General features: G+C 45.5%; 1 protein-coding gene across 4 annotated transcripts in view; it reads right to left on the reverse strand.

The window, feature by feature from the left end:
- CCDC85A (coiled-coil domain containing 85A) overlaps window positions 1–26,378 on the reverse strand; it is a 67,658-nt gene that overhangs the window by 8,293 nt on the left and 32,987 nt on the right. For 2 of the 4 annotated variants that reach the window (XM_048297808.1, XM_048297807.1), the window contains exon 3: window positions 8,841–8,917. The exons of 1 other annotated variant lie outside the window; for it this stretch is intronic. In XM_048297808.1, coding sequence (XP_048153765.1) covers window positions 8,841–8,917 — 77 coding nt within the window. Of the gene's footprint in view, window positions 1–8,840; window positions 8,918–8,937; window positions 10,166–26,378 lie in introns of those variants that run through there. One more of the 4 variants, XM_048297812.1, reaches the window with a different exon arrangement.

The raw sequence follows: 26,378 nt of genomic DNA on the forward strand, positions 1-26,378 counted from the left end.
AGTGACAACCTCAGGGCTGTCCCAGTGGACACCTGCAAGGGCTCTTCAGGACACTGCCAAAAAAATGCACGCTACCTAAATTCTTCCAGCTCAGTCACCTCAAACTTTGCAGGATGTAAAGCATCTCCTGGAGTGAGGTAACCTGAGCAAGCAGGCAGCTCTGGAGGAGTGCTAAAAATACTCCTGCTGCATCTGTGGGCAGCAATGTGAGCACTGCAGCCGCAGGGACCGCCCTAGTCCCACTCCTGAGCTGCTCCCAACTTGCCCTGCTCTTCCCTTTCATTCCTTATGCAGAACTTTGTGTAAAAAAATTGAGAACTCCGAAGAAGCAAAATGTTTCAAAGACAGAGAGAAGGAAAGTTCCTTCCTTAAAGAGTAATAAACACCGTAGGAAACATTAAGAAATAATGTAGCATTAATTCCTGCTGGAACGTGTGGGAAATGCATTTCTGAAGGAAAAATAATGACAGTGGAAAGAGCCTCTGATGAGGAACAGTGCCCCCATGGGCTCTCATTTGCCCTGCTGAGCAAGCACATAGCACAGTGCAGTTTTTGGGGGTATCTCTAATCTAAACAGTAGGAAAGATGAAGGTGGGGGTGGGAGAAAAAGGGCACACAGTGAAGACACGAGGCTGAACTTCACAGATCCAAATTCATTGGAAAGTAACCCAGTCCAAAGCAAGTTCCTAATGCTCTTGGGATACACTGAGGCCATTGTAACCAAAGGTGCAGGCTCAGAGCAGTGCCAAGGGGCAGAGAGAACCCTCCCGGCCACTTAAAACATCAACTCAACCCCCACAGTCATCTGCAGGACTGGACTTCACATATTCAAAAAAAACCCTAAAAAAACCTGAATATGTTACAAAAATCCCCAAAATGCTGCATATGCTAAACCCATGGAAAAGGTACTTTAAGCCTGAATCTGAAACCTCATTTCATACACAAACTTGTCCTCCTGCCAAGCACTGGATCCATGTAATCCACAAGAGTGGGCACTAATGGATCTTGTAACCAGGCTGGCAACACCAGCACACGCTCGGGGCTGTGCGGGGCAGCATCCTGCAGTCCTCCCCAGCAATGGCCATCACCAATTTGCTGTGATGTATGGAGGGGCTTTAGGACTTATTTTGCTTTGGGAAGGATTCATGACTTTGGGAAGTTCGTGACTGGCCAGACTTAATGCTGTACTTTGGGAAAGGAAATGAAAGAGGAAGGAAAAGGGGTAATAAAGCAGCTTGGAGCAATTCTGGCTTAGGATAGACTCAGTCTGTCAGCTTTGGGGCTTGTATCAGGAAAACTATTCTGTTTCTTTACTAACTCCAGAGGCAGCAAAGATTTTGGTCAGTTTTGAATAGAAAATAGAAATACTGCCATTAAAATGATGAGAAAATGACTATGGACTACACATGTAGCCTTCTGAACACAAAAAAATCCAAACTTCCTGCAAGCAGTGCTGCTCTCAGAGCTCAAGCTCTCCTCCAGGCAGCTGTGCTCCACAGCCTCTTCCCTGCCATATGTAGCACACTTTTGTCTCCTTTCATGAGAACGAGAAACTTGTGAACACACTGCTTCAAGCAGCCAGCACATGTTGGTAGGAGACCGAAAATTATTATTTCCCCTGTGGACATCCTTCTCCTTCCTCCCTCTGTCCTTGATAAGAGACATAAGCTTTTCTTTAAAAAGTAAGGCAGATTTTGCAGCCCTGAAGGCCCATCCTCAGCTCAGGGACTTCTCATGTCAGGTGAGGCCACTCCACTGATGCAGTAAAGCTTCTGCCTCCCTTGGAGGAAGCTTATTCCAGGGGATGATGGGGATGCCCAGCTTGAGCACGGGCCCTGTGAGCTGGAGGCACTCCAGCACTACTGTTAGGAGTTCCTGAGGCAGTGAAGCAAAGCAGGAGGAAAAGGCACTTTGCCGAAGCGGTGGTATCTGAACACACAGGACCTTGGGGAATGAGGAACTGAGGTCTGCAGAGCCTCTGGCACAGCTGCTGCTTCCCAGGGGGAGCATGGACACGTTTCACCTTCCTCCAAAACCTGGCCTAACCTTCCTTACTCTGAGCCCCCTGTCACTGCCCAGCCCCAAGTACAACTGGATCCTGAGTGGGACCTCGAGGATGGGAACAGACATCTGCTCCCTTCCTCCTCTTTCCTAGCTCCACACAGCACCTGCATCCAGCTACTGGAATCAGTATCCTGTGTGACAGATCTTTTCATTTCTTATCCAGTAACAGACTGTGGAAGTGGATCCAAATCAGACAGGAGGGATGAAGTCATAGCTCTGTAGTGCTGAAATCTCTATAAACTTTAAACATCTTGAGTAATTGTGAACAAACAGCGCTGTATAACATCAGCACCTGAGAAATCATTTACTTCTTTGCTCATCCCACACAACCAGCCTTCCCTACTGGGCCTGGCCAGCCCTTGTGCCCAAGTACAGCAGCATGCATGTGGCCTCTTCTGAGTCTAAAGGGATCTCTGTACAGGTCATCCCACTGCAGAGAGCAGGTAAAACCCACACCACATCCTGTGTACTTCCCACAAGGATAAGAATCCCTGAATGCGCAGATCCATTTGCTGTTAGAAGAAAATCTACAAAATATCTAATGCCAAAACGTGACTCTAGTGAATAGAAAGAACAGGAAATCTGACTCAGTCCTGTAATATCACCTAACAAAAAGCCCAGATGAATGGAAATTTAGCATTTCACTCACACTAACTACAAAATGTTACTACTCAGGCCATTTTCCCACAGTGCCAGAGGCAAACCCTGCACTGTACCCTGGCCAGGGTCAGAATAAAGACCCCTGTGTAGAACAGGGTATTCTGTGATGGAGAGAATTAATCACGAGCTGTTCTACTCAACTCAGTAGAAAGCTTCATTTTTTCAATCTGTATTGTTGATAAGGACAGTCATGAATGAAAACCACTGTAGTGCCCAGCCCAGTGGCCAGCTCAGTCCGTGGGAGTCCATGTGCCAGCCCCTCCGGAGGTGCCTGGCACGCAGGAAGAGCCAGGAAAGGAAAAGCAGTCCACGGCTGCCCCAAGGACACTCACAGTCACCTCATCAAAGCTTCCAAGAGAGCAGGATTTTCCTGTCCACTGGGCACTGGTTCACTCACCATCCAAGCCCTACCTCATTCTGCAGCGGCCTCTTATCCCAGAGGCAAGTGGTTTACTGGGAAGTAGATCCTTCCTGCTGGGTAGCTGCCACATCAGTTCAATCACTACCTGATTTTCAAAGCTTTTTTCCCTGATTTCCCCAGCCCTCAATTTCCCTGTATGGCTCAAAGCAAACACAGACTGTGTTTGTCAGCTTGTTTCAAACAGGCAGGAGAAAGGAAAACCAGAAAGCAGTAACTGCAGCATGTTGCTCTGCTGGATTAATAACACACTAAAGAAAACAGAGACATTTTTTAGGGAATATTCCTGTCAATTAAAATACACAATCTTCAAACACTGCAGTTTTTCACCTGTCCTCAAAGACCTCAGCAGAAACCTCTCCAGGATATTGCTGCCAAAATCCACACATGTTCACACTGGGTTGGAGGCACACTCAGATTTCTGAGTGGCCAAAACTGTTGCTGGCTACATCCCCTCAGAAACAGCCATTTCCAGCAGGCCTGTCAGAAACCTCTTTTGATAATGAACAGGCAAGAGAAAAACGTTCTGGGCTGTGGCAGCTCCAAACCTTGGAGGTCACACATGGAAAATCCAGAAGATTCCATACAGTCTACTAGAAAATCCTGAGGACAAAGTAACTCCCGACTTTTAGAGTTATAACTGGAAAAAAAGACCATCTGTCCTCTCAGAACGGCAACTCTCTGTGCACCAAGTGTTTCTTGAATTTGTATCTTGGTAACATGAAGCTCATGAGCTCTTGTCTTCCAGCCTTCCCCTGTCAAGCACAATGGACACCCTGAGACAAAGACCCTGCTCAGAACTGCAGCTGCTGGGAACTGGAGCCCTTCATTAATGGCCTATTAATTTACACTGGGGACGAGAGCACATGAAAGAACTGGGTGGGTGGATGCTCTTGATTCACTTTCTTTCAGCAAATATTTGATGGCATGATTAGGAAACATGAGTTTATTCAATGGCTTTTAATTACATTTTGGTTGAAGGATTCCCTATCCTACCTGCTAAGGAAGGGAGGAGACAAACACTATGGAACTGTGAGTGACACAGATTTTAGAAAAAGAAACACTAACCAAACAATTCCCACCTTCTAATAGATTTATAATTAAAACCATGTCATGAAGAGGGAAAATGAAAAAACACAGATCTCAGCGAAAGGTTTTTGAAAGAGTTGGAAATAGGTTGAAATAAAATGTGATAATCTAATGGAAGGGGGAAGAAAGAAGGAAATGGAAAGTGTTAAAAGAGCTTAAGAATAAACTCATGTGTGCCTAACCATTTCCCAGTTAAACATACCAGGACTGGAATGGGCTAACAAGGATGTTTTTACCCCCAAAAAAGGGCCTGAAGCAACAGTGCAAGTGCAAGAAATACCGCAAAAAGAGATAGGAAAGGACCAAAAGCCTTGGAAAGGAAAGAATGAGGAAACAGAGGCAGCAGAGCCCAGGTGAGAGGGAGCAGAAGGCTCTGCTCTAGCCTGGCACCAGAGCTGCCTCCTGGTCCTGTGCTGTGGGAGCTGGGCGCTCACTCCCTCTGCATACCACCTCCGGCCCACTGGCACCTTGTCTGCAGCATCCTGGCAATGCTTCCCTTCCCCTTCACTGAAAGGGAAAGCTGAATTACAAGGACAAAGAGCTGGAAGGGGAAAAGTCTCCTCCTCCCGTGAAACAAATAAGAACCGAAGCAATTTAAATTGGGTGACTTGCCAAGTTTGTCTTTTGCAAATGCATTCACTGTCATTATATGACAGATGTCCGCATTCCCAGGGCGTTTCAGCTGAGCTTATCAGCCCTGAAATACCACCCCAACAAAAACTCAGGGATATCTTCAGCTAATTGACATGTGGATGCCAGATCCTGATCTGGCTTCTCCCGGCATAAGGCAGGGGAGCAGTCATGCACCACGGCAAGTCTGGGAGGAGACTCCTCTTCCCAGGCCTCTGAAGATACTCACTGGCATAACAGGTCTGTCACAGCCCAGGGAGCTGCAACTGGATCCGAATTCAATCTTTGACCCCTACATATTTTAATTATTGCTGAGTATCTTCATTACAACAGCATAGGTGGTGTGACAAGATTTGAGTGGTAGGCGAAGATCTCAGGTTTTAGTAACAGGGAGGCTTTAGGGATGGCTTCCCAATTCTCAGCCCTCCAGCTCAGTGCAGCTGAGTTACACACTCAAGAAGAAGGAAGAAAAGCCCTGTCCACCCTGTGCTGCTGATGGGAAGGAGATGGAGAAAGTCAGAAGCAAAGCTGAGCCGGGGAAGAAGGGAGGGGTGAGGGGAAGGTGTCTTAAGATTTAGTTTCTATTTCTCATTATCCTACTCTGATTAGAGTGGTAATGAATTAAACTAATTTCTCCAGGCCGAGTCTGTTCTGCCCATGACAGTAACTGATGAGTGATCTGTCCCTGTCCTTACCTCAACCCATGAACCTTCTGCAGTATTTTCTCCCCCTGCCCAGCTGAGGAAGGGAGTGATGGAGCAGCTTTGGCGGGCACCTGGCCTCCAGCCAGGGTCAACACGCTGTATGTGGTTAGAGCATTGCTGATGCTGCATTCTCCTGTTTCAATGTCAGCTGCACAACCCAATCTCCAGTGGTGCTGCAGTTCCATGTGCACTTTGAGTCAGCAGAAGGCACTGCCAGAGCCCATGTGCTGCTCCTGCCTCAGTCCTGTGAGGAACTACTCCGGCCTGAACTCATCCAGCAAAACAGAAACGTTCTTGCTTTATCCCTGCTGCCCCCAGGCCCTGCTGTCACACAGCTTTGCCCACAGGAGTGTTTGAGGAGCCCCAGTGCAAGCTGCTCACCCCTCGGCCCGGCTGCAGCCGGCACAGTCTGGCATTCCCAACAGAAGACCCAGCTGCGTGCCATAAATCTTGGAAAGTATCTGCTTTCTTGCTCAAAAGTCCTGCTTGTGGCCAGAAACTGAAAGGGTCTGGGTTATATCTTGTTATTGGAGAGAAGGAATACAGAGAACGACAACAACAACAAAAGAAGAGCTCCCACAAACACAGCAAACCTGCAACCTACGGCTCCTCGTAACTCTGAAACCCCCTCCTATGCTCTGAACCATCTCCACAACCGCTGTGCAGCACAGCGAAAGACATTAACAGGCTTAAGTGAATATTCCCATTTTTGTACCTTTTCTATTACCTGATCAAACTGAAATATTGCCTCAGTGGTGGTACTGCAATTCCCCTGACAAAGCAGCCCTTCGGTACAGCAGAGGGAGCTGAAACTCGGGTTCCATTAGAACAGTGATGGCAGCACTTAAAACCATTTTCTTTGGAAATGTTCTTGCCACTAAATATTAATAAAACCTTTACATTAGAGGTCTGTGGGGTTTTGAAAAGAAAACTAATACATATGGAGGGAGACAAGCAAAGCAAAAGAAATTGGAAAGGAACCACATCTAAGTGACAGAGGAACAGAATGATTTGTCTGGAGAGGTGTCGACAATTGTGTCAGTGCATTTCCAGGAGTGACACATAAGCAGAAAAGGGGGGAAAGAAAGGATATTGAAAGCAGAGAGGAAAAAGAAGAAAAGCATGGCAGGAGGAGAGAAAAAAGCCTGAGACAAGGCCAGGGCTTTTCAGCAGAGACAGCAGACATGTCACACTCATGAGCGTGAGTCGTCACCTCTCTCCTAAGTGCAATCCTGCAATTCCCAAACCCTACCAGGGAGGGGCTATCCATAAAAGCAAAAGGCATCCCTCACTCAGACACTGCTGAAATTTTAAGGCAGGACACTGTAACTGAGTAAGGGCCGTGCCAAAAACCTTCATCGGTTGTGGAGCTCGTTGTAGATTTTCAGTTTATTTGTCAAAAGCACTTGGCTTGGCTTCATGCCCAACAAACTCCCACTCCTCCCACTAAATGGAATTAAACCAGTGCCAGGAGTTTATGCATTTCCATCCTGCATCCTTGTCTTTGTGACAGAGCCTGATCACCACTGAGGTGAGCACGTTCAAGGTGGGACCCACAGGAATAACAAACTCTCAAAACAAGCTTAGGCAAATGTAACACCGAGGTGATGAATGCAAAGTTAGAATAAGCTTGGTGTCTACACTTCCTTCCTCTCCCCAAAGCCATGACTTCAACCAGGAGGAAGAGTAAAATATGCCAGGAAATGTGAACTCTTGCCATTCATTAAGTCTTAGAATAAAGTATCCAGAGATACGAGGAGATTTTTCAGAACTCCACCACAGATCCTTGTGCCAACAAAGCCAGACATAAGACAAACTCTGACCTGGCTACTTGAAAACAAAAAGCAGTTTCCAGGCTTGCTCACCTCACTCTTCCCCTTCAAAACCCCACCCTCAGCGTATTTTGTTTCAATGATTTTGGAACAGCTACAGGCTTAGGTGCTGGGCTGTTTCCACAGGCACTATTCTCTGGTTTGGCACCCTAGCCAAGGTATTTTCACTGAACTCAGCGCCCACAGTGTGGGTGTTCCAGGCTTTGGTAAGATTTGGGAATGCATTCTGTGGGTTCTGCCTCAGCGCCTCAAACCCAGACAAATCAAACATAAAACACACGGACACTTCTAAAGATTTGGCCCATGAAGAATGTTCTGCACAATTTATCTCCCAGTGTTGTTTCAGACCCAAGACAAACCACACAGTCTTTTTGGGTGGGTTTGTTAACATTTGCCATGAAAAATGTTCTTGAAAGAAAATAATACTCTTTATCACTGATGATCAACCATTGTCTTTCCTACTGAAAACTGTTTACATGTTAATGAGCAGACTTTTCTTGTTGTCCTTCTTTTCCAGATCCAAAACTCAGAGTAGAGAGAAGCCAAGGGCCCAAGGTCACCAAGCAAAGAGCTGCAGAGGCCCTTCCAACTGTCACATTAAAGGTGAGGGGAAAATCCACCACACTTTACTTAGACTCTGCCTTAACAAAAGGGCAATAAATCTGAGCCAGTGGATTTTACTTCTTACTACCTCACTGTTACCTTGGATTTTACAGTCAAATAATGGTACTAAGTCCAACAAAAAGCATTTTTTTTCTTCAGACCAATGGCTAGTGTTCAATTTAAACAAAATCCAACTTCATTTCTTTTCCATTGGGCAATTTCATTTGAAGACCTGACAAAATTTTCTAAGGGTTATTTAATGAAACATGATAGAAGTACGTTCTAGTAAGTATGTACCTATATGAAAAGTTACAAGTGTATTCATTTGTCTTGAGCTTTTAAATTTTGCATTCTTAGAAACATGTTAGGAAAACCTTTAACACCATATTTAGTCAATTGACTTTCAGTCTTGCATTAATGTATCTAATAAATTTTTTAGAGTATTAAAAATAATATGACCCAATTATTACTTATAATGTTTGCATTTTTAGAGCAAAGTATTTTGGTTAACTGTAAAAAGTAGTTGATATTTTAACAAGAAGCTCTTGGAACAAAACCAGAATGCAAAGGGTCAGTTCACTGTGATTCCCAACCCATAAATTAATTAATTAATTAGAAGTAGCAGCTTCCAGAGAATTTTTCTTAGCAAGGTATCAATGCCTGCAAAGGAAAAAAATTAATGAAAGCATTGTCACAGCCTTAAATCAATCTCCTACTCAAACACAGCAAGATGAGCAAACAGATGTGAGAGCCTTTGGTTATCTGGGTGTTCAAACGCAGGAAGGACAAGGGCTGCTGGTCCCTCTGCAGCCCGGGTGCTCCCACGGGGCTGTCACCCACCTGGGGCAGCATGCGGTTTTCCTCCTCCAGCTGTCTTACTCTGGCCTCCAGCTGCCTAACATAGGACAAGGTTGATTCTAAAAAATCAAACAGAAAAAAACTCATATTATCCACAGAGGTCTGCTTGTGTTTACCAGTGCCAGAGCCTGCGCCACATTCTCACTTGTACTCACAGCAGATTGCCTCTCTCAAATATCCATGGAACATCCCACTCTGCTCCTCCCAGGGCAGAGCAAACAGCCCTGGTCCTGGAACTGATCAATTCCTTGTTGCTTGTGATTCTGAACTGCTGCACCTTAAGGTGGTCCCTTCTCAGACCCGAGGAATCTCACAGAAAGACAACACAGGCTTGAGTCCTTCCAACCCATCCCCATTTGCAAACGCTCCACAAGGATAACTCATTATCCCACCAGGTCAGCACTGCAGAGCCCAGGGAGAGCAGATGGTGCTGTGCAGGCAGCCAGGGTCAGAGGGGCCCCTCGCACAGTCCCGGGGCTCTGGGGCACACACAGCCTCCCCAGGCAGCACAGCAGCTCGTGGGCTCCAGCCCCAGCTCCTGCCAGGCCGTGCTGCCACAGCTGGGGCTGGGCTGGAAAGCAGCTGTGTGTCCCCAGGGCCCGGGACGTTCTGAGCTGGTTGACAGCAGGACCGGCCGGGGCACAGCGCGCCTCACGGCACGTCCTCCTCTCCCCCACACGCCAGGGACACGCTCCCACTGCCCTGCTCTGCTCTCTCAACTGCACAAAGAGCAAACCCTGCTTGTTCTGCTCACCAGTCCCTCACTGACCTCCACAAGGGCAACCTTTGGTGCCTTGTGATGAACGTGAGTCACTCCCAGTCTGCCCCCAAGAACTTGACATAAGAAGAGGAGATTCCTGATCCAGCACTAAAAGCACCCAAGAGCTTTACCATCACACCTTTCTTGGGTCACATAGAATTGCTGCTCTTAAAGTCCTGGATCTAAGAGAGAGACATGTCTAGGAATGTAGCACTCAAGTGTAAGAAAAAAGATGCAGAAAAACTGTTGCGACTCTTGCACCTCCTTGTATGTAGGTGGAATTCCACATTTACTCATTCCTGACTCAGTGATCCATCCACTCAACTTCCTCTGAGATGTCAATTCCCATCACACATTTGTACTCATATTGCCATGTAATTAGCAAAATTGATGATTGATGGTATGGAATCCATGGGTATCAGGGCAGTGCTGATGGCTGATATAGTCCTGCAAAGCTGCGTTGAGAACACAGCTGTTCACTGGTTTCAATTGACAGACGAATTTGGGCATGAATTTCCTCTGATACCTCATCACTACTGCAGCCTGCCTGTAAAATAAGGGAAATAAGGTGTCACTTACTGCTCTTATGAGACTGCAATGGGCTAAAATATGCATGGGAATTTACACAACATGAAGACAATACAAAGTAATTTGTCAAAGATAATTAATGCCCAGCCAGGCACTGGATTAAAAATAGCCTTGTGCAATAAAAGAGGAAGAGGTAATCTGAGGTTCTGCGTGCTCTGCTGCATGAGGATTTTCATAGTTAGTGATGGGTGCATCTCTGGAGAGCTGCTGAGCCTGGCTCAGATGAGCACTTAGGAGATGAACAGCTCATTCAATTAACTCTGTACGACAGGGACCCTCCCACCAAATCAGCTCCTTCCCAGCACAGGCACCCCTGGGAGGAGCCGCAGGAACTCCCTCACCATCACAGCCCTTAGCAGAGGCAACAGCTCCCGGCACATCCCAGCCCTTCCCTCTGTTGTTTTCTCCATGAGATGGTCCCTGAGTACCCATCTTGTCAGAGGGGCTGAACCAGGTGCTCCCTCTGGCCCTGGCCAGCTCTAATTCCTTGGTTACAAGTTCACTGCTGTGGCAGCGTGGATTTGGATTCATGGTCGAGTCGAGTCCAATTTCCCAGCTGTGCCCACCAGTTCCCTCCATGAGAGTTCCCCTCTGGATTCTTTTCAGCTCCAGGCCGCCTGCAATTTCCTGGTTAAGCATTTCTTATCCCCTCAGACAACACACGCCTCTTGGCAACGTCTGCCTTAGTTTTACTCCTTTACTTCTCTGTTGTGAGTCCAGAGCAGAGATCTCTGCTGCTTCAAATCACACAACTCTGCCTCAGTTCTCAGCTTCCCAATGCCAGCTCCTACCAGCTGAGGATTTGGTCCAGAATCTCTGTGCCTCTTAACCCTTCTAAAGTGTGAAACAGTTATTTAAATCTCCTCTTGTAATCTGACTAAAAGGGAAAATTAGGTCATCTACCAAAGGCTTGAGCAAGTAAATCCTAAGGTATGTGAGTCTTCTTGACACATAGACTAGACACATATATATTTCAGGATCTGTTAATATATTTATGCTGGGATGTTATGAGCTTAGAGGAAAAATGAGCAGAAAAGTCAGTCAAGGACATAGGAGATGGAGAAATTGAAAACACATGAAGTGAAACACTGTCACCAAACTTTAAAAAAACCCAACCAAACAAAAGTTGCATCTAAAAGCGTTTATGAGAAGACCGACATGATCCATCTCTCTGCTTTGGAACAGCCTGTGCAAACAAGACAGTCCCTGGCTCATGTCATTACTGCCAGTTTTGACCCCTGTGGGCCCCTTGGTTACATGATTTCCTCTCCTTCCCATCTTCCTTTGGGAGGCATTGCTAAGGATGTACCGATTTTGAACAATTCCCATTCTCAGGAATGGGTTACCACCAAATGAGCTTCCTTACTTGAGCTTCCTGTGCTCTTAACATCATTGAGAATGTGATCAACGTGTGGTGCCTCATTCCAGGGCTGAAATAAAACTATTTTCTGAGCTATTAGAGACACAGAAATATCTTGCTCTTAGGGAAATTCAGTGACAATTCGCCCTCTCTCCACATCTGTCACTCTAACATGTTGTAAGAGAGCATCAATATTTTCATAGATTATCTCTTTTTCTTTTGACATCCACACTCTTGAAGCGAGTAGATATTTTGGGGTTATGTCAAACTTTATCAGACACTTATGTTGCTGCCAAAGGCATATTTGTGCATTGGTTTTATCCATTTTTATGTCACTGTGCCTGATCTCAGTCTAGCAAGGAATTCATAACATTCTTTAAGCCAGATTATCCTCTGCTGTTTTAGAATGGGTGAGGATGTCATGTTAAATTCTGATATTTTCTTTTTTCTTTCTGGGTTTGTTTCTTTTTTTTTACCACTCACAAGCAGCTGTGGGACTGCACTGGAGAACATCTTAAAGTCTGAGGTCCTCTACACACTTATTAGATCCCTGGAAAAGGGATGAGAAACCCACAGAAAGAAAAACCCCAGAGGTTCAACCTACTTTTCCACTTGTTCGTATGAGCTGGAGTAACAAGCCCAATAGGGCAAGTGGAAGGGATTTTATCCAACAGAGGAGTATTTGAGGGAAAGACAGAGTGGGAGACCCAAGAGCTGGACAGAAGGCTGCTCTGAGGCAGTCCTTACATCCTCATGGCCAGAAAATGGAAAAACACAATTTGGTGACAGTGCAAAATTCACCTGGATTCTGTTAACAGCAATACGTCCTGCTTTGGTATTCGTGCTCCTAAAGGAGGTCACCAGAATCTGGAACTCTCAGATCCCAAGGCACACATTTTAAACACTGAGGGCAGAAATGAGGGAAACTGCCAACAATTTACCTGGGCAAAGAATTCAGCATGTTGGGTGTAGGGATACTCTGATGTACGGCAACGAGGGTTTGGTTCAGGTATGTCCGACTTCAACAAACTCCATTTGTTATGCTGCTCTTCCAGAATCACAGAATTAATTAGGTTGGAAAAGACCTTTGAGCTTCCTGCACTGTGCTGGCAGGAATTTAATAATTGCATATCAAATCAGATTTTGGTCATTCAAGCACACACCCAGCACCCTGCAGTGACAACTAAATAATCTTTCAATAAATGAGAGACGAAAACCAAGGTTGTGAAAGAGGTACTTTAAACCCTCCTATAACTCCCTGGCAGCTCCACATATTTAGGAAAGGGTTCCTCTGCTAACTGGGGAGCAGATTCAATGACATGCAAACTATCTCCCTGTCCTAGTCATCTGATTTAATTACCTCAGTATTAATACTCATGACTAAGACATGTTATCACTGCAATCCATCCCCTTTCAGCTACCTTGTTTGGATATTTAAAAAAAAAAAAAAAAAAGGCCCTGTTGGATTTACACTCAGCAATTTACACCCCTTGCACTCAGTGCTAGCGCTGGCAGCACCCACCTCCCCGGGGCAGCATCAGAGGACCTCCCAAGGTCATTTTTAGCCCTGTCTCCTATGATTTTCCATTAGGGCTGCACATCTTACATAACATCCCTTACTGAAGAAGGGCTGGAGAACTTCGTATTAGAGTGCAGCCGAATTCCCCGGCAACGCAGCGACACTGGGATTAGTGCTATCATGTAGAAAGAAAGACATCTGCCTAAGGCAGGATTTTATTCAGCTCACCAGAATGTTTAGGAGCTATTTACGACAAAGACACATATTCTTGGGAAGTTTTGGGACAGCGAGCACCATGGCACTAAGACAGGGTTTGCATTTCTCAGTCTTGCTGTTGTCTGAAATTCTCCCGCCCCAAGCTCAGATTCCTCATGATTATGGATCCAGCAATTCTTGACTTCTCCCAGTAATTAAAAATATAATTAACTAAGCTGAGCTAGTTCACCAAGTGTGTCAAAACTGAATCCTAGCAAAGGGAAAAGCTGGCACATGCTGGTTCAAACATCCAGGATGCAGTGGCAGCCCTGACGCTTCTCAGGCAGCATGTGCCATGTTTCCCCTTTTCAGCACACATTACACACAGACAGGTGCTAATTACCTTATCTCTGTAATCAGAGAATTTTATTCAGATTTCACACAAAACCAGTGTTTTCTCAGGTGCAGCAGCTTTTAATCACAGATTAACTATTTATCGGAAGAAAGTATACTCTCCTTATCTTAAGGCAGCCCTTGCCATGCCTTTAGCCAATTCAGTGAAGGGGTCTGACTCAGATTTCAAGGTGCTTGTGTTTGCCTGGATTTAGGTGCCACTGTGGATCAGGCAGGTTAGTGAGCAGGTCTGGGCTGACTGTGCACGCACATCCCTGTGGTGAAGCTCTGCCAAGGCTTTCCCTTTTCCTGAGGCCACCAAGGAATGCCCCAGGTCACCCAAATGCTGCCTGTGACACAACTTACTAGAAATGTATTGTTGGCTTCCACTTAAAAACATTACCGATTTAGGCTGGAGGTTTTGTTGCACATTTAGCTTTAGGTGCAACAAAATTTCCAGTTGAATTTATCCAGAAAAAAAACCCCAAAAAAGTTAAAAAAAAAAAAGAAAGAAAAAAAAAAGGTTTAAAAACCTCGCATGGAGAAAAAAGGATTCAACTTTAGGAGCACCTAAAAATGGTCTCAGATGTCAGCTGAGGTAACGCTCTTGCTAACAGCTGGATAACACTGTCACACTAATGGGCTGCTGAAACACTAACCTTGCTTTGTTTGGGGTTTTTTGGTGCTAGAGGTGACAACAGCAAGGCTTTCCTTGCTGGCCTGTTTGATATCCCGTTAGCTCCCCTTCAGCCTGTGCTAAATGCATTTGGCACGTTATTGATGGAAACAGAGAAAATCAAACCCATTATGCTGTTGCTGAAGCCTTTCCCACTGGCTGTCAGCTTGTTCTGGTATTGACTGGCTGTGGTTTATGATCAGTAAAATCTTTATTGGTTCCATTTACTCAGCCACTCGGGTTTGTCCCTGTGCCACCGCACTCTCCTGTGCTCATTAGGCGTGTCCCCAAGCGCAGGCACAGCCCCCGGACTGGAAACACAGCACAAGGAAAGGGGGATGGATGTTCAGCAGGCTCCTGCATGGAATCAAATGGAAGGCTGGAAAAGGCACCAGCTGAGAACAGCTTGGCTTAGGGAAGGAAGGGAGATGAGGGCACTCATTCATCTCTCCAACCCAGCGCCCTCATCTCCTTCCTTCCCTAAGCCAAGCTATTCTCAGGCTTGCCTTTTCCAGTATTCCATTTGATTTCACACAGAAATCTCAACTTTACCCTGGTGCCTCCTTGTCACATAGAATTGTATCTTTTAAGTGTCCCTTGCTGAAAAGGCCCCAGGTCCCCTGCAAACCCATGGCCACTGAGAAACCACCGTATCCACAGAGCCACCTCCAGCTTCTCCCAGTTCTGCTGTGCCACTGTTACACGAATATTTACAGGACAAAATGAAAAAATACTATAAATGAAAATGCAAAGCTTCCCAGCAACAGCAATATTTGTGCAAAAACCAGAGGGTCAAACTGACTGAGACACCAAATACCTGCACTAAAGGCCCTCACCGCCCCCACAACTCCCCATAGATGCTCACAGCCACTTTTCTTAGCACATAAAATTGTATTTCACAGGCTCCAATCATCAGATGTTGAAGAGACATAGTTTAGAAAAGTTAGTTTAGGTGAGAATTTTAGTATTGCTACAGCAATCTCTAGTTAATAATACATTGGCTTCCACCTGGGAAACTGCAGCATAGGCCAAACCTGAAAACTACATCTCCAGGAATTCTGAATCAGATCAAACCTCTCAATCATTTTTATGCTCATCTAGTGCCTCGTTAGGAGGCAGTTATCCAACCTGTAAACTCCTCTTTTATGGGTTACTGTTCGTGTGACTTAATCCCAAATTCAAACGACGTTCCTCAGAGTACAGAAATAGAAGCTCTCACATTACTGAAGCCACCGAACCATTGAACATTTTCTTGCTCCAACTACAAAAGAGATGCCAAAACTCACAACAAAGATCGATAGCCACATGAATATGTGGAGGAACAGCCAACCCACAACTCTTCCTCCTCCCTGTGTGAGTGAAACCAACAGTCCCTGTTCTGGGTTTACGTGGGGTAAATTTGGATGGAGAGGCAGGGGCTCCAAGAGACGTTTGGGCAGCAGGCAGGGCCAGGAAAGCAAGAGGGGCAGTAGGGCCACTCTCTCGGGCTGTTTCCGGCTCCTTGTCTCACTTCTCATCCTGCTGATGCTTCATTCCCTGCAATAGGAGCATCCTGCATGAACTGTGATGTGCACACAGCATCCAAAGCCTCCTGTAAACAAAGCAGGAAAAACTACAAAACCAGGAAGCATCCAAGGGAAAAAGCAGCGAGATGTGCACAATTATCCATCTCTGTGAGGAGCAATGGGGAGCATTCCCGTGAGCAGGCAAGGGCAGAAGCTGGGGAACTGCCAGAGGAAGACAGGCCAACCTGGGCAAACAGTGTAGATTTAAAATCATCAGAACAAAAGGGGATTTTGGATTAATTTCTCTACACAGAGTGATTAAGATGTAGGACAGGCTATTAAATGCAGTAAAAGATGTTACAAGATTAAATATGTCCTGGGGACTGAAACCACCCTCTTGCTTCCAGAGCCCATTAAAGAGCCATGGTACAGTAACGCCTGCCTGTCCCTCCTGAGCTGGGCACATTTAAAGCAGGAAAGATGAGTATTCTGTAAAATTACTGCACCAGCAATCTCAGCACAGAACCTAATTCCAAGGAAAAATTAGCTCTATCCATTTCAGCTGGCAGCTACACAATAGCAGAGGAAAGGGCTGTCGGTACAGTCTCCAGCTCCTCTGTAAGACTCTTTTGGAATGACTGGGGAAGGGATAATGAAAAGAAGTATTCAAATGACAAGGTATTTAAGCCAAAAATCTGTCCGTGCAAGCATGTCGCTCTCTAGGGACTCACATCTCCTGGGCTGCTCCCTCCACAGCTGGAGCATCCAGGTCTCCAGACAAAATCCCTGCGAGGGGAAAGCCCCAAGAGGGACCTCAGAGGTCAGGAATCAGCCTGAGTGTCCAGCTCTAGCTGAAATCAGCACTCAGCTACTTCAGCACTTTGGAAAACTCTGCAGATGTCTCCTGAATGTTCCTGATAGCCCAAACATCCTGACCTTAGGGGCAGAAAGATTCCTGTGCCAGAGCAGACCAGGCATCACCTAAGAGAGGATCCTGCCCCAGCTTCAGCTCATTATTTCCCTCATTTCTGAAGATCTGTATGTCTGATCAGTATCTCTGTGGTCCTGATATGATGCTGAGATTATGGGATTAGTCCAGTGAGACTCCCAGCAGCCAGGGCAGAGGGGACTCAGGTGCTGCAAGCCAAACTCTGCCACATTGCACTTTTAGGCTTCCAAGCTCTCCCAGGGATGGGGTTTAGGCACCTTTTAGGTATTTTCCTATCCACATAGTGAGATTCTTTCTGTCCTAAACCCACATTTTCCCCTGCCTTGTTGCCTTTCCAGCCTTCCTGGGATTTCTATGGCTACATCCTACACTGTTGCAGCTGGGCCTGAGAACTACTCAAAGACTGTGCTTTATTTTGTGAAAGTGCACAGGCACAAACCCACATCACGGACTGATGCAGAACAACACTTGTGAAAGGCATAAACCATGGGAGCCTGTGTTTTTTCAGGGCTTCAGAGGAAGCCAAATGCTCCACATAAACAACTTTCTGGTTTCTGAGTGCCTTTTCAGGGTTATTTCACTGCAATCAACATACACTGCTGCTATATTAACATGATGCTGATTAAAATATTCAAAACTTACAAGTAATCTTAACACAGGTAACAAAGCACAGCACATACTACTGAGAGCTGTATGCTGTACTAGACACATTTACCTGCTATAAAGCTGTTGAATCAATGATTTAATTAATGATTGTCTGATTTACCCCCAGACACAGCAAATGGAGCCCCTTGTCCTCTCCTTTTCTGTTGGTTGTTGACCTGCGATGTCTTTGTAGCAAAACCAGCTGAGATTTCCCAAGTCAGCACATTCAATAGCCAGCTGCCCATTCCCTGGGCTGCACTGGAGATCCCAGGACAGCAGATGTGGCAGCTCCCCTAGGATACTGCTGCCTGGCAGCTCTTCCACTGAGGGGACTTCTCCCCAGTGCTAGTGAAGCTGATCCTTACGTGTAGGTGTTGTGAGCATCTTCCTAATCAAAGATTAATGAAGTACTTGCACTTTACTAGACTTCCAAGACTCAACTATCTCTCCATGCAGCCCTACCTAGAGGACTGCAATTGCCTTCCATGAAATGGTCTGTCCACTCTTGTGGACATCCAAATCAGCTACCCAGCACAGCTATTCCCAGATCCGTGTCCCCTGTGAGCTGTCCCTCAAACTCAGGAATCGAGGCCACTGCTGTTGGCTGCCCCTGCACCCTTCTCCTTTTACATTCCAAGAACCATTTCAACTAACAGAGATGAAATCAGCCAAATGCAGGAAGTGCTCTAGAACCGGAAAATGGCAAATTAGCAGTTGCAATACTTCCTCAAGTTTCTAAATGATCTACATCCATTTGCAGGGCTTTAGTGCTGTGTTCAGCACAAGGGCCTTCGGCATCCAGACAAAGCTGGGATGACTCAGGGAGAGCAGTCAAACTTGAGAGCTCTCCCAGCTGCTTATCTTCATCATCGGAACAAAACAAACATTTTAAACGAGGTCTCCTCTGTTTATTTCCTGGTTACTTCACTAATGGGAAAGCAATTTACGCATTTCCTCTCCCCAAACATACAAATAATTGCACAGGGCTTTTGGTTACAAAGGCTGTTGGAAGCTGTCGTGTCCTTGCTGAGGTTTACATGGAGCAATCCATGACTAATCCTCTGTCCCCGGCATGAGGAGCTCCCCAGGGCCCTTTCTTGCCCCTTCTGGGCCACACAACACAGGCTGGGAGATGAGTCAGACTCAAAAATCAAGTGTATGTGTTTATGTGGACACGTGCACGTGAGGTGAGGGTCTTCCCATGAACTACCTACCCTCAAATGACCAAGATTTCATTCTGGTCACTCTGAAAGCTTCTTTTATGGAATTACAAGGAGGAAGAATTTGCCCCATCAGCAGGCAAAAAGATAGAAGAGACATGTGAGCATTTCCCAAGCAGGTGGTAGAGCACAGTCCCACTTACCATGCCTGGTTAATACTACTAATGAAACTAAAATACAGTAATGTTGTGAAATAGAATAAATTCTAGAAACTAAAAAATACTGACATTTTTCTCTACCAATAGGTGCAAAGTGGGGCTGAATCTCCTGAGATTTTTTAGAATGAAGACAAAAAGAATTATTCCCAGGGTTCTGGGCATAAAATACAGATGTGACTGTAACTACAAACTGCAGGAAAACTCCAAGTAAAACAGTTGGGGAGGATTACAAATCACATTACATTACATATGTATGACCACAGCAAGTCATGTTAGAGACACAACCAAACCAGCCTACCCACTGTTTCATTACAGAGGGATCAGCTCAGATACTGTAGTGCTGTGGGCAAGAAAGGTAAAATCAGTGTATAAATGAGCTATCAGGGCAGCTGCTGTAACAAAGTGCAGACAGCATCCCAAAATTTCTGGAGAAAATTGAGACATATAGACAGCGTCAGAGGTTTAAGGCTAGAAAAATGCTATTAAAACAAAGCAGTCTGGCTTCCTGCCCTGCGGAGACAAAGGAATTTTGATAATAATTCCAGGAATGCCTGGTTTCCTTTTCGCTGCTGGAAGTGGATATAGTTGAAAGAAGTCTGTGGGCTTTTTCCTGTAAAGAAAATCTTGGCAGAAACAATTGGACCAAAATTAAATTTATGAACGAGGTTTTTTGTGTGACTTAGGACATGAACATAAGATCTGTAGCAATAAGTTATTGCAAGAGGCTTATATATTTCATGGGTTTTGTGAGCCCGACAACGAGCTCCAATCCATGTGCACTGTCTCCTGCCATTCCTCAGGACAGCCCTGCTTTCATGTTCACCTGTGGAAACAGCAGGAGGAAACCTGTATCAATTACCCTCTGTCACCTTGTTTAGAGCATGCTGAGCACAAGGAGAAAACCCACCCGCCCCAGCTGGAAAACCACAGAACATCCCACAGTGTTTCCTGCATCCACCTGCTCTACACAGGTATGGAATTGCCTCCGTGGCACCAAGATCTGTCACGCTACAGTTGTTAACAACATCTCTAAACCTTACACAAAAGATGACCCCCAGCAGCTCCCTGGTATTTCCTAGATGGCAACAAGCAATCCTGGCCTCACCCGAGGGTACAGAGAACTGCCCTCAGCTCCAAACCCCACAGAAACTTCCAGTCCTAAGGAAGACTAACAGAAAAATCTCAGAGTACAGGATTGGAGACTAAAAGGAATCTCCTTTCCTCCCATTCTTCCCGGAGCAGCAATTACAACACACCAACCCCGGAGTGAGTTGACACACAAAACAATGCCTTCCTGGAAAGGTGCCAGGAGCTCAGGAAAATTATAAGCTCACTTTTCCCGTAGCATAAACACATTTCAAGGAGGTTCCTTGAAAAACAACAGCGGCAGCAGCTCCTCCGGTGGAACAGCCACTGAGAGCTCCACACCTGCCTACCTGGCCAGCCCACACTTCCCAGGGGAAAGGGCACTTGCTGGGACAGCTGAAATAACCCTTTCTTGGGCACTCAGGTCCCAGTTCTGGTGGGAACTGACCTCTTCCAGCAGTGGCAAGTCCCACCATTCCTCATCAGCCAAACTGACCAAAGCACTTGGGCGGCAAGTAGAGTGAGAAGTAACGAGAACTGTTCCATTTGCTCTGTTTGCCTGGCTTTGGGTTGGTTTGGGGTTTGGTTTGGTTGCACCTTTTTTTTGTCCCACTGTTACAAATAGGCAGAAGGCAAAAAAGGCATTTAACACATCTCTAGCCCATAACCCAGGAAGCAGTAGTGAGTTGTCCCATCCCAGTCTCCTCCTGCTCTCACAGCTGTTTGTTCAAAGACAATATTCCCAGGTCTCATTTTCACTTTTTGGTAAGGGAAGGCTTGCAGAGGCAGCTGACACAGTTGGCTGAGTTTTGCTGAGAGCATTTGTTCTACGATGACCGGGGCCTGGCTCCACAGTCAGCACACAGGGACAATTTACACTGGGCAGGACAGCGAGAAAAGTGCTCCCATTGCAGAACACACGTGGTGACAAGCGGGGGTTGTTAGAAGGCCACGGGCTTTTCCTGGTTTTAGTCAAGTCCTTCCTTTAGTCAGTGATCCAAGGATGCTACGGAGGGTTATACCCACACTCCCAGGAACACTGACTCCAAGGGATGCTTCCCATCATCAGAGAAAGAGGAAAAGCAACAACAGGATCAAACCAGGTTCACCCCGGTGCATGACTTTGGCAGCCATTTTTGGTGGAGTCCCTAAGTAAAAAGGACCAAGAGCTGCCTGGCCAACATTTTAATGAAACATTTATCATTTCCACCTAAACATCAAAACTGTTACCTAAAAGCTGTTGAGCCTTGTGTCAGCTTCCAGATTTGCTTGCTGATGACTGCCCTTACTGAGGACATCTTATGTTTTGATAAAAATCCTTCTACTTGAGTTAAACATGAACACACAAGTTACTGCTCTGTCTTAGAATGTGAGATTAAAGGGTCAGCTCTCTAAAGGAACTTTTAGTAAGAGAAAGATTATGGGATAGACTCACACCTGTATTTGAAGCTTTTGGAAGGGAAAGACAGGGTAGCAGACTCAAAGAAAGGAAACTTGACCTCAGTTTGAACTAACAAATGAGACAAATCTCTTCTTGTGGAAGTCAGAGGAATGCAGACCTGTTTGGGAAAGTAAAATCAGAGGAAGTGAGTAACAATCAGCAATCTTGTTTTCAGAAAAGCACCTTATCTTTACTGCCTCATTCTTAACATAGACACAGTGTTTCTTACCCAGCAGTAAAGAACTCCCTGTAAAGAAGCTGTGTTTTCCTCTTGCCATCCATTGCATCCAAAGCCTACAATCCCTTGAGCATCAAGCATTTGCCACTGGCCATGGTAAATGGTGGCAATGGCCAATTTTGTTTCAGGGTAATTGCTCACTGTGTCACGTCAATTCCTACTTTGCTCTCCTTGTTCTTGCCAAAGCCAAATAACATCCACTGCTGGGGCCACCAAACCAGTTTCTTTCAGAGAACCACAGAACAGTCTGAGTTGGAGCAACAGAGTACATTTCAGAACCGCAAAATAAATACATTAGAATAAATTGAAAATGTTTTCTGTTGAAAGCTCCTCCCTTGCAACAATAGCTGCCTCGGTTCATAATTCCCAGGTGTTCAGACACTCCCGGTCTCACAGGGATTTCCCAGGAACGGGACATCCCATCATAGACACAAATTACTTCAAGATCCAAATCAGTTTTTCTAGTCTTCAATCAGAGACACTTCACTCTTCAATGTTTAACACACTGACCTAGGACTAATGCAGGACACCTGTGATTTGAGTACCAATTTTTAAAGTGCTTCTGAAGTCTCAAGATGCTTTTCCCACTAAAATTCAGCCCATGCTTAACCTACTTACATAGTCTTTCATCTCCCTCTTGTAAGAACATTCAATCAAATCTGCTGAGTCAGATAAACCTCTTTACAGGAAAAAAGATATTTATCCTTTGGATTTAGGCTTGAAAAATATAATGGAAACCACAAGTTTTCACCAATTCTGTAGTAAGTGCTGGTATTTTGGGGAAATGTCTTTGTGAGTTATTATTTGCTGCCTGGGGAGCATATCTGGGGAAATTTTGCATCACAGAAAAGCTTTCCCATGCTGTAAAAAGATAATTTCCCATACTGTACATCACAGCTTCTCAAATTAAATTCCTTTTCCTGTTGAAATACGAAATCAAACCCATCCAGCCTACAGTTCATTTAGGGCACTGAGCAGATCACATGTCAAGCCAAAGTCACTTTGACCCTAGGAAAAAAGTAGACTGTTGAATCAGCGGTGTCATCCACAAGATTAAATTTGCCTCTAATCCAATCAGACACAGCACTTACTTTGCCCTACATGTTAAGCACCCCCTCCCAGTCTGTTAAGGATGGCATATTTCATTAAATGGTGCTGGTTCATAATTGCCAGTTCCTGTCTCAGCACAAATTAAAAGGCAGTTTAAATTCCACTTCCCCTTGCTGATGTATATCTCTGTGAGCGGCTGCCCTGCCACCCCTGGCTGGGTGCAGTGCCACGAAGCACTTCCCTTGGCACAGGGCGGTCAGATGGCTCATAAAGCCTTGGAGATGACGGATGTGGGAGCAGCAGGAGCTGGACGCCGCACGCGAGCCGTGGCCAAGCCGAGCGCGGCTGCTCTGCCGGCACGAGGACGGAGCCAGGTGAGCACAGCACAGGGTGAGCGACCTGCTCTGCAACTCCTGGGCAGAGGGACGTGGCTAAATAGGATATTTATATAGGGTAATATTTGTATTTTGCATCTATATCGACACGTTCACTTATGGGGGCAGCTGGGCACACGTTCAGCTGCAGCCCCTGCTCTCTGTGCCAGTGCGGCTGTAACTTGGTGGTCACCAAGCCCCAAGGAAGGCCAGGTTCCCTCCTTCCAGAGTTTCCATATGAGCCAGTTTAAATCCCCAAAGCAGGGACCAAAACAAGGGACAAATGTGGCCTCTCCCTCGTGCCCACCCAGCTGTAAACACTGTGAGGTTCACAGTGTGAGCTGCAGCCTCAGAGCAGGGCTGGGGCAGCTCTCCCAGGACAATCTCCTCCCCTCTCCAGCAGCCTGGAATCAATATTTGGACTGGTGTATCTGTTCATCCTGCTGCAAGTCAGCTCCCAAACACCAGCCTTTACCTGCTGACTGTGGAGTTCCCATTTTTCACCAGGAATTGCCCCTCACCTGCTGCTCCAGACTTCAAGAGAGCTTAAACCCTTCTTACCCAGAGCTCAGTTTCCCAAAGCACAGGGAGTGAGTCACTTCACACTGTATTTAATTCCTCCTGGCCCTGGGAACCACAGTACAGAAGTTAATCAAGTGAAAGAGAAATTAAGGATGTCGTTACTCAAAACACCCAAGTTTTACAAGTTCTATTTCTTGACTGTGAGATTACTTCACATCTGTCATTCATTTGTTAAAGCTCCTCTGTGAAAGGACTGCAGAAAAATTATGTTTATTTGAAATGTCACCTTTAAGGAGCCTCATACCAAGTTTAAGCTCAGTTAGCTCATAGCACACTAAATTGAAAATCTGTTGAAGGCAAGATGAGTATGACTGAATTGCAGTTCTCATAATGCAATAGCACATAATCAAAGGTAGGATTGCTGTCCCCAGCAGAATTCTCTCTAGAAAAAAATCTGTTTCATTGTAACAGGACAGGTTAATTACTTTTTGCCCCCCAATAAAATTACTTTTATATAGTTTTTGCTTATTACATTAGAACAAATGATGCATGGACAATTTTAAATATGACTTCTCTCTTCATGAAGACAATCAATTAGCAAACTCCCAGGTCCTTTTGCAGTTTTTACTCTGGGCTTACTTGAAATTCTCTCTTCAGATTTACCCCATTCTCATTACTCTCATTGCCTGATAATTTCTGAGACTGGGAATTAATAAATAAGTAATTAAGTAACTTCCTTACATCTTCATATCACCCATTAACATAAATTATTACCCTGAACACTTAGAAATGTGCCAACAAAAACACCTGAAAGCCCACAGAAAGCAGTAAGAGCGGACATCTGCCTCCATGTCCTCAAAATTTTGTTCCTCTCTCCTTGTCAAACACGTCTCTTATATTTGACATGTTTATCAGCTGGATAAATATGCACATTGTTAAACTTCACACTCAGAAGCATCACTTTGACCCTGGGGCAGACATTCACATTGTGTATTTTTGCAGCTGGAGGACCCACAGAAGGGAAATATGCTTTGAAAAAGGCAGCCAGGTCGAGGCCATATGAATGAAGATTTAACACTGAGATTTATTTAAGCAAAACAAAATTTTTAAATAATGAAAAGGCCCACAAAAATAACATTCCATTGAAGTTAGATCCTGTTGCAAAGAAAGGTGAGGGGACAAGTTTCAAAGGAGTGAAAAAGTCCATTTTCAAGTGTGCCATTTAGGGCCTTTTTCAAGGGGTTAGAATTCACACAGAAATATCTTGAATGCTAATTAATCCAGCACGAGAAGGGGCTGTCCTTGGCCATAATGTGGCTGGTCACTTCTATTATTTGTCTGACCTGTGACTGGTACTTCTGGCAATTTTGACTGTTGCCCCGCATCCCCCTTTGCAGCCAGCCAGGGATTCAAGAGCTGTTTCTTTCCATGGGTATTTTCAGCAATTGTCCCTCACATTTCTGCTCCTAACTGGCCTGTTTTATTACAGGAACAAGTTGTAACCCTTCCAAATGCTCCTTTCAAAACGGGAATTGCCCATATTTATTCCTGGAGTCTGTCCCGTCTCCAGAGAGAAAATGTCTAATTACTCAGTTCATTTCAGAGATCATTCACTCACTCATCTAGCTCCAGGGGAAGTGAGTACTCGTGGCATTTTCTTTTAAAGGCTTCTAATTCTGATAGTGTCACAAATGTAATGAGCATTATGATATGAATGACCATGACATATATTTTCTGTAATAAAGCAGTTCAACCAATGTCCCCATCCTCCTAAAGAGCCACGATGGGAAGCTGTATGGATAAGATGATTAATATGAGGGGATGAGTGAAAATTTGGTCCTGGTTTATTGACTTGAATTAGTCAATGCAAGCAGGTGTGAAGGGAAGCAATTTTCCAAAAAAAAATGCAGGAAAAGCTCTGTATTCTTTATTCTCTCTCTGGATCATGTGTCAGAAAACCATAAAAGCTTTTGAGCTTCCATTTTAGAAAAATAAAAAGCCAACACATAAAAGCTGCTTTATATTACAGGAGCTGTGAAGTCAGTGCCTGAAATGATGGAAGGCTGCCCCAGCACCATCCTGGATGTGCTGTCAGTGGGGAATTTGGTCACAGCTGCCCCAAAGTTGTGAACAGTCTGCAAACAGCCCTGCCCACAGCCCCCAGGCCTCTGGCAAATGGGAACACAGCAGAGCTACAGCTCTTCCCGGGGGTCTGGACCTGACACAGCCACCCGTGGAGCAGAAAGTGATGGTTCTGAACAGAGCCACAGGCGCCTCTGGGTTCAAGATGGATCTGAAACACATTCAGACGCCTTTAGCAGGACTTGGGTGGAACTCAGGGGGCCATACCCAAACTGTGCTCTTTAGGTGCACTGACTTGGGCTCCCTGGATAGAGAGAAGGCTGAGAAGGGAATTCACCAGCACAGGACAACGTCACAGGGCAGCCCTGCTGCAGCACAGCCACTGCTTTTCTCTGTGGTTCCTCCCACTGCAGCCCAGGGAAAGCACAACAATCTGATTTTCACTCCACGTTATCTAGAGACCACACAAAATAGGTACACTTATTTGCATTTCCACACAACTGCCGTATTAATAATTGCTCCAGGCACTATAAGAGGAACTCTGGCTTGTGTCAAGAAGCAGAGCCTGGCTGAAGGGACAGGAGATGTTCCCAAGAGCAGAACACACATTGTCATCGGCATCAGCAAACATGGGAGCTACTCCTGGGCTGAGACACAAACTTCCCTTGTAAATCCCAGGAGCTCTCCATTGCTCTTTCCCTCCTCCAGAGCCAACCCCTCTCCAAAGGGACTCCCACTGCCTGTTTGCACACAGCAGTA

The sequence above is a fragment of the Corvus hawaiiensis genome, chromosome 3 (genome assembly GCF_020740725.1).
Source record: "Corvus hawaiiensis isolate bCorHaw1 chromosome 3, bCorHaw1.pri.cur, whole genome shotgun sequence".
Lineage (NCBI taxonomy): Eukaryota > Metazoa > Chordata > Aves > Passeriformes > Corvidae > Corvus > Corvus hawaiiensis.